We start from the raw sequence: 13447 nt of genomic DNA, 5'->3' as shown, positions 1-13447 counted from the left end.
TGAAAGCAGTCCTAAAAGGAAAACTCATAGCTCTGACTTCCTCCTAAAAGAAATTAGAGAGAGCACACACTAGCAGCTTGACACCACATCTGAAAGTTCTAGAATGAAAGGAAGCAAATATACCTAAGAGGACTAGATGGCAGGAAATAATCAAACTCAGAACTGAAATCAACCAAAGAGAAACAAAAGAGCTATGCAAAAAAATCAACAAAACAAGGAGCTGGTTCTTTGAGAAAATCAACAAGATCGATAAACCCTTAGCCAGACTAGTCGAGGGCACAGAGAGCATATCCAAATTAAAAAGAAAATCAGAAATGAAAAGAGAGGCATAACAACAGAAAATGAGAAAATTCAAAAAATCATCAAATCCTATAACAAAAGCCTATGTACAACAAAACTGAAAGATCTAGATGAAATAGACAATTTTCTAGAAGGATTCCAAATACTAAAGTTAATCAGGTCACATAAACCATCTAAACAGTCCCATAACTCCTAAAGACCTAAAAGCAGTTATTAAAAGTCTCCTAACCAAAAAGAAAAATGCCCAGGACCAGATGGGTTTACTGGAGAATTCTTCAAACCTTCATAGAAGACCTAATACCAATACTCTCCAAACTATTCCACAAAATAGAAACAGAAGGAACACTACCTAATTCCTTCTATAAAGTCACAATTGCACTTATACCTAAACTACACACAGAAAGAAACAACAAAAAGAGAACTTCAGAACAACTTCCCTTATGAATATTGACACAAAAATATTCAATAAAATTCTTGCAAACCAAATCTAAGAACACATCAAAATGATCATCCATCATGGTCAAGTAGGCTTCATCCCAGGAATGCAGGGATGGTTCAATACATGGAAATCATTCAATGTAATCCATTATGTAAACAAACTCAAAGAAAAAAAACCACATGATCATCTCATTAGATGCTGAGAAAGAATTTGAGAAAATTCAAAACCCCTTCGTGTTAAAAGTCTTGGAAAGGTCAGGAATTCAAGGCCCATACATAACACAGTAAGCGCAACGGACAGAAAACCAGTAGAAAGAAATTAGAGAAATAACACCCTTCACAATAGCCACAAATAACATAAAATACTCTGGTTTGACTCTAACCAAGCAAGTGAAAGATCTGTATGATAAGAACTTCAATTCTCTGAAGAAAGAAATTGAAGATGAACTCAGAAGATAGAAAGATTTTCTATGCTGATGGATTGGCAGGATTAATATAGTAAAAATAGCCATCTTAGCAAAAATAATCTACAGATTCAATGCAATTCTCATCAAAATTCCAACTCAATTCTTCATAGGGTTACAAAGAGCAATGTGCACATTCATTTAGAATAACAAAAAACTCAGGATAGCAAAAAATATCCTCAACAATAAAAGAACTTCTGGAGGAATCACCATCCCTGACCTCAAGCTGTATTGCAGAACAATAGTAATAAAAACTGTATGGTATTGGAACAGAAGCAGGGAGGTAGATCAATGGAATAGAAATGAAGACTCAAAAATGAACACACACATACCTGTGGTCACTTGATCTTTGACAAAGGAGCTAAAACCACCCAGTAGGAAAAAAGACAGCATTTTCAACTAATGATACTAGATCAACTGGAGGTCAGCATGTAGAAGAACGCAAATCGATCCATTCTTATGGTCTTGTACAATGATTAAGTTCAAGTGGATCGAGGACCTACACATAAAACAGATACACTAAAACTAATAGAAAAGAAAGTGGGAAGACCCTCAAACACCTGGGCACAAGGGGAATTTTCTGAACAGAACAACAATGGCTTATGCTCTAAGTTCATGAATCAAGAAATGGGACCTCATAAAACTGCAAAGCTTCTATAAAGCAAAGTACACTGTCAATAGAGCCAAATAGCAACCAACAGATTGGTAAAAGATCTTTCCAATCATATATTCAATAGAGGGCTAAGATCCAATATATACAAAGAACTCAAGAATTTAGACTCCAAAGAATCAATTAACTCTATTTAAAAATGGGGTACAGAGCTAAACAAAGATTTCTCAACTGTGGTACATCAAATGGTCGGGAAGCACCCAAAGAAATGTACAGCATCCTTAGTCATCATGAAAATTCAAATTAAAACAACCCTGAGATTCCACATCACACAAGTCAGAATGTCTAAGATAAAAAATTCAGGTGGCAAGGATGTGGAAAAAGAAGAACATTCCTCCATTGTTGGTGGGATTCCAAGCTGGGATAACTATTGTGGATATCAGTCTGGTGGTTCCTCAGAAAATTGGACATTGTACTACCTGAGGACATAATCACAAAAGAACAGACATAGTATGCACTCACTGATAAGTGGATATTAGCCCAAAAGCTTGTCATATCCTAGATACACTTACAGACCACATGAAGCTCAATAAGAAGGAAGACCAAAGTGTGGATGCTTCTGTCATTCTTAGAAGGGGAAACAAAGGAGGAAATATGGAGACAAAATATGGAGCAGAGACTAAAGGAAAGGTCATCCCACATACAGTCACCAAACCCAGACACTATTGTGGATGCCAAGAAGTACGTGCTGACAGGAGCCTGTTATAGTTGTCACCTGAGATGTTTTGCCAAAAGCTTGACAAATACAGATGTTGATGCTCACAGCCAACCATTGGAGTGAGAATGAGGTCTCTAACGGAGGAGTTAGAAAAAGGACTGAAGTAGCCGAAGTGGTTTGCAACCCCATAGGAAGAACAACAGTATCAACCAACTAGACACCACAGATCTTCCATGGACTAAATCACCAACAATGGAGTACATGTGGAGTGACTGATGGCTCCAGCCACATATGTCGCAGAGGGTGTCCTTGTTGGGCATCAATGGGAGGAGAGGCCCTTGGTCCTGTGAAAGCTCAATGCCCCACTGTAGGTGAATGCCAGGGCTGGAGACAGAAGGGATTCTGTGGTTGGGTGGGCAATTACCCTCATAGAATCAGGGAGAGATAGTATGGGATAGGGATTTTCAGGAGTGGAATCTGGAAAAGGAGATAACATTTGAAATGTAAATAAAAAAATCCAATAAAAATTACACTAGTTGTGAGGAACTGCCCTGGTCTTACATAGATTTATACATGTTATGTACTTTAGTAATAAAATGATTTAGCCTACACAGAAATAAAGAATAACATTTTTTCTGTAAATGCACCTCACATTGTTTCACTTTTGAAATATAGAATATACCGCTCCAAAAATCTCTCCCCTATTCAATAAGTTTTTATCAGATCAGTATTACTGTACATTCATATTGAGGTTTAAATATGGTATAGCAATTTACTAACAATTGGGTATTTTCATTTTATTACTCTTGTATTGAGACGGAAGTTGTTTCCACATAGCTCTGGATGTCCTGTAGTTCATTACATAAACCAGGCTGGGCTCAAACTCACAGAGATGCTCCTGTCTCTGATCCCAAGGCCTGGGATTAAAGGTGTGCACTACCATGCCTGGCTACATTATATATAACTTTTGAAAGCCATGAGCACTTGCTGAAAGATTCATGGATTCTCCTGAGAAATTTCTGGGTTTTGAAATCCATCTTAGAGCATAGCAAAGAAAATTGAAAAGATACATTTTCTTTTCAGATATAATTTTCCTCAGTTTCTAATATTATCCTTTCTATCTTTCTAACAACTAACCCTAAATGTTATTTTAAATGAAGGTAGACTACTAGTGAATGAAGACCTATTTCTCTCTTGTCATTGCAGCTCCAAGTGAAAAACACAGAAAAGCAAGTACGTAGAACAAGCTTGATAAGAATAGCATGGTTTAACAGCCTATTCGCTTGCAAGTTCCTCTGTAGACCTTCTTCATGCTGAGATTGATTTAGCTCCACTGGTCTGCATTTCTGCATGGTGAAATTTTATGGTTAAATGACTATTCTTCTGTTGTTTTTGTTCTTATGACAATTTGTCTAGAGGGTTTAAAATGTGATTTCAGCTATTTAGATCGTAATTTTTATATTCACTTTTTTTCTCACACAGAAATAAATATAGTTGTATTTTCTTATGCATTTTATAATTAATTATATAAAAATCCCAATGATAGTATAGTACTATGAAAGTTCATTTTTAATGAACTGTAGACATCCTATAACTTTATTAAAATTTTTTGTAGAGTTTCAATTCTTTTTTAATGTTTGTATCCTCAGATTAATTTTTTTGATAACTGATAAGTCACCATGATAAATACATCAGTGACAGCTCTCATGCTTATGAAGAAATGCTGATTTTTTCTATTTCTTTTTGTTTGGATAAAATAGTTATTAATAAATACACTTAATAAATATTGAGATAAAAAACAATCATTTCCTTATAACTAATGTTCTTATGCTTTATGTATGAGATTAATGGTAGAATATAAGCATCGTGCACTATAGAAACAATTACATTTTTGTTTTGAGTTAAAGATGTTTCCACATTGATCCTATAACTAATACATAAAGGAGCTCTATTTTTTTATTTGATTTTTTTTATTTTTTTTATATTTCAAAAGTTATTCCCTTTCCCGGTTTGCCATCCATAAGCCCCCTATCCAATATCCCTCCCCTCCTTCTATAAGGGTGTTCCCCCTTCCCAAACATCCCCTTCCTGCCTCCCCACCCTGACCTTTCCCTAAACTTGGGGGTCCAGCCTTGCCAGGACTAAGGACTTCTCTTCCCATTGGAGCCCAACATGGCCATTCTTTGCTATATATGCAGCTAGAACATGGATCTGTCCACGTGTACTCTTTGGGTAGTGGTTTAGTCCCTGGGAGCTCTGGTTGGTTGGTATTGTTCTTATGGGGTTGCAAACCCCTTCAGTTCCATCAATCATGTCTCTAATTCTTCCAATGGGGACCCTGTTCTCAGTTCAATAGTCTGCTGCTAGCATTTACCTCTGTATTTGTCATGATCTGGCTGAGCCTCTCAGGGGACAGCTATATCAGGCTCCTGTCAGCACATACTTCTTGACTACATGAGTATTGTCTAGTTTTTGTTCCCCATTTAAAAATGACTGAAGAAACCACACTTTGGTTGTCCTACTTCTTGAGCTCCGTGTGGTCTGTGGATTGTATCTTGGATACTTCAAGATTTGGGCTAATATCTACTTATCAGTGAGTGCATACCGTGTGTGTGTGTGTGTGTGTGTGTGTGTGTGTGTGTGTTTTGCAATTGGGTTACCTCACTCAGGATATTTTCTAGATCCATCCATTTGCCTATAAATTTCATAATGTCATTGTTTTTGATAGTTGAGTAGTACTCTATTGTGTAGATGTACCACATTTTCTGTATAAATTCCTCTGTTGAAGGGCAGCTGGATTCTTTCCAGCTTCAGACCACTATAAAAAAGGCTGCTATGAACATAGTGGAGCATGTGTCTTTGTTGTATGTTGGAGCATCATTTGGGTATATGCCCAGCAGTGGTAAAACTGTATCCTCAGGTAATGCAATGTCCAATTTTTAAAGGAAACTCAGACTGATTTCCAGAGTGGGTGTACTATCTTGCAATCCTACCAACAATGAGTGTTCCTCTTTCTCCATATCCTCAAAGGCATCTCTTGTCACATGAGTTTTTGATCTCAGACATTCTGACTGGTGTGAGGTAGAATCTCACACTTGTTTTTATTTGCATTTCCCAGGTGAATAAGGATACTAAACATTTCTTTAGGTATTTCTCAGCCATTTGATATTCCTCAGGTGACAATTCTTTGTTTATGTCTGTGCTCCATTTTTAATAGTGTTATTTTGCCCTCTGGAGTCTAACTTCTTGAATTCGTTTTATATTTTGGATGTTAGCCATCTATCAGGTGTAGGATTGGTAAAGATCTTTTCCCAATCTGTTGGTTGCTGTTTTGTCCTAATGACAGTGCCCTTTGTCATACAAAACCTTTGCAGTTTTATGAGGTCCAAATTGTCAAATATTGTTATTGGAGCATAAGTGTTTTGTTCAGAAAATTTTCCCATGTACCGATGTGTTCAAGGCTGTTCCCCACTGTTTCTGTTAGTTTGAGTGTATCTGGTTTGATGAAGAGGTCCTTAATTCACTTTGATTTAAACTTTGTACAGGCCATTAAGAATGGGTCTATTTGCATTCTTCATGCTGACCTCCACTTGAAGCAGTACCATTTGTTGAAAGTGCTATCTTTTTTCCACTGGGTGGTGTTAGCTCCTTTGTAAAAGATCAAGTGACTGTATGTGTAAGGGTTCATTTCTCGGTCTTCAATTCAATTCCACTCATCTACCTGCCTGTCTTTGTACAAATACCATATAGTTTTTATCATTATTGCTCTGAGGGTTGGGTTGGTGATTTTGCCCAGAAGTCATTTTATTGTATTGAGCTAAATCCCCAGCCCTGTTGATTATATTTTTCACTATCCTGGTTTTTTGTTATTCCAATGAATGTGCAAATTCCTCTAACTCTATGAAGAATTGAGTTGGAATTGTGATGGGGATTGCACTGAATCTGTAGATTGATTTTGGCAAAATGACCAATTTTACTATATTAATCCTGCCAATCCATGAGCATGGGAGATCTTTCCATCTTCTGAGATCTTCTTCAATTTCTTTCTTCAGAGGCTTGAAGTTCTTATTGTACAGATCTTTCACTTGCTTGGTTAAAGTCACACTGAGGTATTTTATATTAATTGTGACTATTATGAAGGGTCTCGTTTCCCTACTTCCTTTCTCAGCTTGTTTCTCTTTTGTGCAGGGGAAGGCTACTGATTTATTTGAGTTAATTTTATACCCAGCCACTTTGCTGAAGGCATTTATCAGGCTTAGTAGTTCTCTATTGGAACTTTTGGGGTCACGTAAGTATACTACCCTATCATCTTCAAATGGTGATATTTTGACTTCATCCTTTCCAATTTGTATCTGTTTGACCTCCTTTTGTCATCTGATTGTTCTGGCTAGGATTTCGAGTACTATATTAAATAAGTAGGAAGAGAATGGGCAGCCTTGTTTAGGCCCTCATTTTAATGGGATTGCTTCAAGTTTCTCTCCATTTAGTTTGACATTCCTATTGGTTTGCTGTATATTGCTTTTACTATGTTTAGGTATGGGCCTTCAATTCCTGATCTTCCCAAGACTGTAACCAGAAGGGGTGCTGAATTTTCTCAAAGGAGAAATCTAATGAGATGATCAGGTGGATTTTTTTCTTTGAGTTTTTTTACATAGTGGATTATGTGGCTGGATTTCCAGATATTGAACCATTCCTGCATCACTGTGATGAAACCTATTTGATCATGATGGATGATCCTTTTGATGTTTTTTTTTTGCATGTGGTTTGTGAGTATTTTTGTGTTGATAATAAGGGAAATTAGTCTGAAGTTTTCTTCCTTTGTTGGATATTTGTATGGGGTAGGCATAAGCATATTCTTACTTCATAGAAAGAACTGCATAGTGCTCCTTCTGTTTATATTTTATGGATTGCTTTAGACAGTATTGGTATTATATCTTCTATGAAAGCCTGATAGAATTCTGCACTAAACCAATCTGGTTCTAGGCTTTTTTTTAGTTGGGACATTTGTAACAACTGCTTTTCTTACTTTAGGAGTAATGGGACTGTTTAGATTGTTTATCTGATCGTGGTTTATCTTTGGTACCTGGTATCGGTCTAGAAAATTGTCCATTTCCTCCAGGTTTTCATGTTTTCTTGAATATAGGCTTTTGTAGTAAGATCTGATGACTTTTTGAATTTCCTCAGATTCTGTTGTTGTGTCGCCCTTTTCATTTCTGAATTTGTTAATTTGAATACACTCTCTGTGCCTTCTGGTTAGTCTGACTATGGGTTTATCTATCTTGTTGATTTTCTCCAAGAACTAACTCCTGCTTCTGTTGTATCTTTGTATAGTTCTTTTAATTTCTACTTGGTTGACTTCAGCCCTGAGTTAGATTATTTCCTGCCTTCCATTCCTCTTGGGTGTATTTGCTTCTTTTTGCTTGAGAGCTTTTAGGTGTGCTGTCAAGCTGACAATGTATGCTCTCTCCAATTTCTTTTTGGGGGCATTCAGAGCTATGAGTTTTCCTCTTGCACTGTTTTTTTTTTTTTTATTAACTTGAGTAATTCTTATATACATTTCAAGTATTATTCCCTTTCCCGGTTTCCGGGCAAACATCCCCCTCCCCCCTCCCCTTCCTTATGGGTGTTCCCCTCCCAACCCTCCCCCCATTGCCGCCCTCCCCCCATAGTCTAGTTCACTGGGGGTTCAGTCTTAGCAGGACCCAGGGCTTCCCCTTCCACTGGTGCTCTTACTAGGATATTCATTGCTACCTATGGGGTCAGAGTCCAGGGTCAGTCCATGTATAGTATTTAGGTAGTGGCTTAGTCCCTGGAAGCTCTGGTTGCTTGGCATTGTTGTACTTTTGGGGTCTCGAGCCCCTTCAAGCTCTTCCAGTTCTTTCTCTGATTCCTTCAACGGGGGACCTATTCTCAGTTCAGTGGTTTGCTGCTGGCATTCGCCTCTGTATTTGCTGTATTCTGGCTGTGTCTCTCAGGAGCGATCTACATCCGGCTCCTGTCGGTCTGCACTTCTTTGCTTCATCCATCTTGTCTAATTGGGTGGCTGTATATGTATGGGCCACATGTGGGGCAGGCTCTGAATGGGTGTTCCTTCAGTCTCTGTTTTAATCTTTGCCTCTCCCTTCCCTGCCAAGGGTATTCTTTTTCCTCATTTAAAGAAGGAGTGAAGCATTCACATTTTGATCATCCATCTTGAGTTTCATTTGTTCTAGGGATCTAGGGTAATTCAAGCATTTGGGCTAATAGCCACTTATCAATGAGTGCATACCATGTATGTCTTTCTGTGATTGGGTTAGCTCACTCAGGATGATATTTTCCAGTTCCAACCATTTGCCTACGAATTTCATAAACTCGTTGTTTTTGATAGCTGAGTAATATTCCATTGTGTAGATGTACCACATTTTCTGTATCCATTCCTCTGTTGAAGGGCATCTGGGTTCTTTCCATTTTCTGGCTATTATAAATAAGGCTGCGATGAACATAGTGGAGCACGTGTCTCTTTTATATGTTGAGGCATCTTTTGGGTATATGCCCAAGAGAGGTATAGTTGGATCCTCAGGCAGTTCAATGTCCAATTTTCTGAGGAACCTCCAGACTGATTTCCAGAATGGTTTTACCAGTCTGCAATCCCACCAACAATGGAGGAGTATTCCTCTTTCTCCACATCCTCGCCAGCATCTGCTGTCACCTGAGTTTTTGATCTTAGCCATTCTCACTGGTGTGAGGTGAAATCTCAGGGTTGTTCTGATTTGCATTTCCCTTATGACTAAAGATGTTGAACATTTCTTTAGGTGTATCTCAGCCATTCGGCATTCCTCAGCTGTGAATTCTTTGTTTAGCTCTGAACCCCATTTTTTAATAGGGTTATTTGTTTCCCTGCGGTCTAACTTCTTCAGTTCTTTGTATATTTTGGATATAAGGCCTCTATCTGTTGTAGGATTGGTAAAGATCTTTTCCCAATCTGTTGGTTGCCGTTTTGTCCTAACCACAGTGTCCTTTGCCTTACAGAAGCTTTGCAGTTTTATGAGATCCCATTTGTCGATTCTTGATCTTAGAGCATAAGCCATTGGTGTTTTGTTCAGGAAATTTTTTCCAGTGCCCATGTGTTCCAGATGCTTCCCTAGTTTTTCTTCTATTAGTTTGAGTGTGTCTGGTTTGATGTGGAGGTCCTTGATCCACTTGGACTTAAGCTTTGTACAGGGTGATAAGCATGGATCGATCTGCATTCTTCTACATGTTGACCTCCAGTTGAACCAGCACCATTTGCTGAAAATGCTATCTTTTTTCCATTTGATGGTTTTGGCTCCTTTGTCAAAAATCAAGTGACCATAGGTGTATGGGTTCATTTCTGGGTCTTCAATTCTATTCCATTGGTCTATCTGTCTGTCTCTATACCAATACCATGCAGTTTTTATCACTATTGCCCTGTAATACTGCTTGAGTTCAGGGATAGTGATTCCCCCTGAAGTCCTTTTATTGTTGAGGATAGGTTTAGCTATCCTGGGTTTTTTGTTATTCCAGATGAATTTGCAAATTGTTCTGTCTAACTCTTTGAAGAATTGGATTGGTATTTTGATGGAGATTGCATTGAATCTGTAGATTGCTTTTGGTAAAATGGCCATTTTTACTATATTAATCCTGCCAATCCATGAGCATGGGAGATCTTTCCATCTTCTGAGGTCTTCTTCAATTTCTTTCCTCAGTGTCTTGAAGTTCTTATTGTACAGATCTTTTACTTGCTTGGTTAAAGTCACACCGAGGTACTTTATATTATTTGGGCCTATTATGAAGGGTGTCGTTTCCCTAATTTCTTTCTCGGCTTGTTTCTCTTTTGTATAGAGGAAGGCAACTGATTTATTTGAGTTAATTTTATACCCAGCCACTTTGCTGAAGTTGTTTATCAGCTTTAGTAGTTCACTGGTGGAACTTTTGGGATCACTTAAATATACTATCATGTCATCTGCAAATAGTGATATTTTGACCTCTTCTTTTCCGATCTGTATGCCCTTGATCTCCTTTTGTTGTCTGATTGCTCTGGCTAGAACTTCAAGAACTATATTGAATAAGTAGGGAGAGAGTGGGCAGCCTTGTCTAGTCCCTGATTTTAGTGGGATTGCTTCAAGTTTCTCTCCATTTAGTTTATGTTAGCAACTGGTTTGCTGTATATGGCTTTTTACTATGTTTAGGTATGGGCCTTGAATTCCTATTCTTTCCAGGACTTTTATCATGAAGGGGTGTTGCATTTTGTCAAATGCTTTCTCAGCATCTAATGAAATGATCATGTGGTTCTGTTCTTTCAGTTTGTTTATATAATGGATCACGTTGATGGTTTTCCGTATATTAAACCATCCCTGCATGCCTGGGATGAAGCCTACTTGATCATGGTGGATGATTGTTTTGATGTGCTCTTGAATTTGGTTTGCCAGAATTTTATTGAGTATTTTTGCGTCGATATTCATAAGGGAAATTGGTCTGAAGTTCTCTTTCTTAGTTGTGTCTTTGTGTGGTTTAGGTATAAGAGTAATTGTGGCTTCGTAGAAGGAATTCGGTAGTGCTCCATCTGTTTCAATTTTGTGGAATAGTTTGGATAATATTGGTATGAGGTCTTCTATGAAGGTTTGATAGAATTCTGCACTAAACCCGTCTGGACCTGGGCTCTTTTTGGTTGGGAGACCTTTAATGACTGCTTCTATTTCCTTAGGAGTTATGGGGTTGTTTAACTGGTTTATCTGTTCCTGATTTAACTTCGATACCTGGTATCTGTCTAGGAAATTGTCCATTTCCCGAAGATTTTCAAGTTTTGTTGAATATAGGTTTTTAATAGTAAGATCTGATGATTTTTTGAATTTCCTCTGAATCTGTAGTTATGTCTCCCTTTTCATTTCTGATTTTGTTAATTTGGACGCACTCTCTGTGTCCTCTCGTTAGTCTGGCTAAGTGTTTATCTATCTTGTTGATTTTCTCAAAGAACCAACTTTTGGTTCTGTTGATTCTTTCTATGGTCCTTTTTGTTTCTACTTGGTTGATTTCAGCTCTGAGTTTGATTATTTCCTGCCTTCTACTCCTCCTGGGTGTATTTGCTTCTTTTTGTTCTAGAGCTTTTAGGTGTGCTGTCAAGCTGCTGACATATGCTCTTTCCTGTTTCTTTCTGCAGCACTCAGCGCTATGAGTTTTCCTCTTAGCACAGCTTTCATTGTGTCCCATAAGTTTGGGTATGTTGTATCTTCATTTTCATTAAATTCTAAAAGGTTTTTAATTTCTTTCTTTTTCTTCCTTGACCAGGTTATCATTGAGTAGAGCATTGTTCAATTTCCACGTATATGTGGGCATTCTTCCCTTATTGTTATTGAAGACCAGTTTTAGGCCGTGGTGGTCCGATAGCACGCATGGGATTATTTCTATCTTTCTGTACCTGTTGAGGCCCGTTTTTTGACCAATTATATGGTCAATTTTGGAGAAAGTACCATGAGGAGCTGAGAAGAAGATATATCCTTTTGCTTTAGGAGAGAATGTTCTATAAATATCCGTTAAGTCCATTTGGCTCATGACTTCTCTTAGTCTGTCGACATCACTGTTTAATTTCTGTTTCCATGATCTGTCCATTGATGAGAGTGGTGTGTTGAAATCTCCCACTATTATTGTGTGAGGTGCAATGTGTGCTTTGAGCTTTAGTAAGGTTTCTTTTACGTATGTAGGTGCCCTTGTATTTGGGGCATAGATATTTAGGATTGAGAGTTCATCTTGGTGGATTTTTCCTTTGATGAATATGAAGTGTCCTTCCTTTTCTTTTTTGATGACTTTTAGTTGGAAATTGATTTTATTTGATATTAGAATGGCTACTCCAGCTTGCTTCTTCTGACCATTTGCTTGGAAAGTTGTTTTCCAGCCTTTCACTCTGAGGTAGTGTCTGTCTTTGTCTCTGAGGTGTGTTTCCTTTAGGCAGCAGAATGCAGGGTCCTCGTTGTGTATCCAGTTTGTTAATCTATGTCTTTTTATTGGGGAGTTGAGGCCATTGATATTGAGAGATATTAAAGAATAGTGATTATTTCTTCCCGTTATATTCATATTTGGATGTGAGGTTATGTTTGTGTGCTTTCATTCTCTTTGTTTTGTTGCCAAGACGATTAGTTTCTTGCTTCTTCTAGGGTATAGCTTGCCTCCTTATGTTGGGCTTTACCATTTATTATCCTTTGTAGTGCTGGATTTGTGGAAAGATATTGTGTAAATTTGGTTTTGTCATGGAATATCTTGGTTTCTCCGTCAATGTTAATTGAGAGTTTTGATGGATACAGTAACCTGGGCTGGCATTTGTGTTCTCTTAGGGTCTGTATAACATCAGTCCAGGATCTTCTGGCCTTCATAGTTTCTGGCGAGAAGTCTGGTGTGATTCTGATAGGTCTCCCTTTATATGTTACTTGACCTTTTTCCCTTACTGCTTTTAATATTCTTTCTTTATTTTGTGCGTTTGGTGTTTTGACAATTATGTGACGGGAGGTGTTTCTTTTCTGGTCCAATCTATTTGGAGTTCTGTAGGCTTCTTGTATGTCTATGGGTATCTCTTTTTTTAGGTTAGGGAAGTTTTCTTCTATGATTTTGTTGAAGATATTTACTGGTCCTTTGAGCTGGGAGTCTTCACTCTCTTCTATACCTATTATCCTTAGGTTTGATCTTCTCATTGAGTCCTGGATTTCCTGTATGTTTTGGACCAGTAGCTTTTTCCGCTTTACATTATCTTTGACAGTTGAGTCAATGATTTCTATGGAATCTTCTGCTCCTGAGATTCTCTCTTCCATCTCTTGTATTCTGTTGGTGAAGCTTGTATCTACAGCTCCTTGTCTCTTCTTTTGGTTTTCTATATCCAGGGTTGTTTCCATGTGTTCTTTCTTGATTGCTTCTATTTCCATTTTTAATTCCTTC

At 37.8% G+C, this 13447-nt stretch overlaps 1 protein-coding gene across 25 annotated transcripts in view; it reads left to right on the top strand.

Moving 5' to 3' along the window:
* Positions 1-13447, top strand: part of Trdn (triadin) — a 450291-nt gene that overhangs the window by 311553 nt on the left and 125291 nt on the right. For 20 of the 25 annotated variants that reach the window (XM_087585483.1, XM_087585494.1, XM_087585468.1 and 17 more), the window contains 1 exon segment: positions 3737-3763. The exons of the other annotated variants lie outside the window; for them this stretch is intronic. In XM_087585483.1, the coding sequence (XP_087441609.1) occupies positions 3737-3763 (27 nt within the window). 25 annotated transcript variants of the gene reach the window in all.

Source organism: Rattus norvegicus, chromosome 1 (genome assembly GCF_021556685.1).
Source record: "Rattus norvegicus strain SHRSP/BbbUtx chromosome 1, alternate assembly SHRSP_T2T, whole genome shotgun sequence".
In the NCBI taxonomy this organism is placed as follows: domain Eukaryota; kingdom Metazoa; phylum Chordata; class Mammalia; order Rodentia; family Muridae; genus Rattus; species Rattus norvegicus.
The sequence above is the reverse complement of the archived record's forward strand: the minus strand, read 5'-3'. Positions and strand labels throughout refer to the sequence as shown.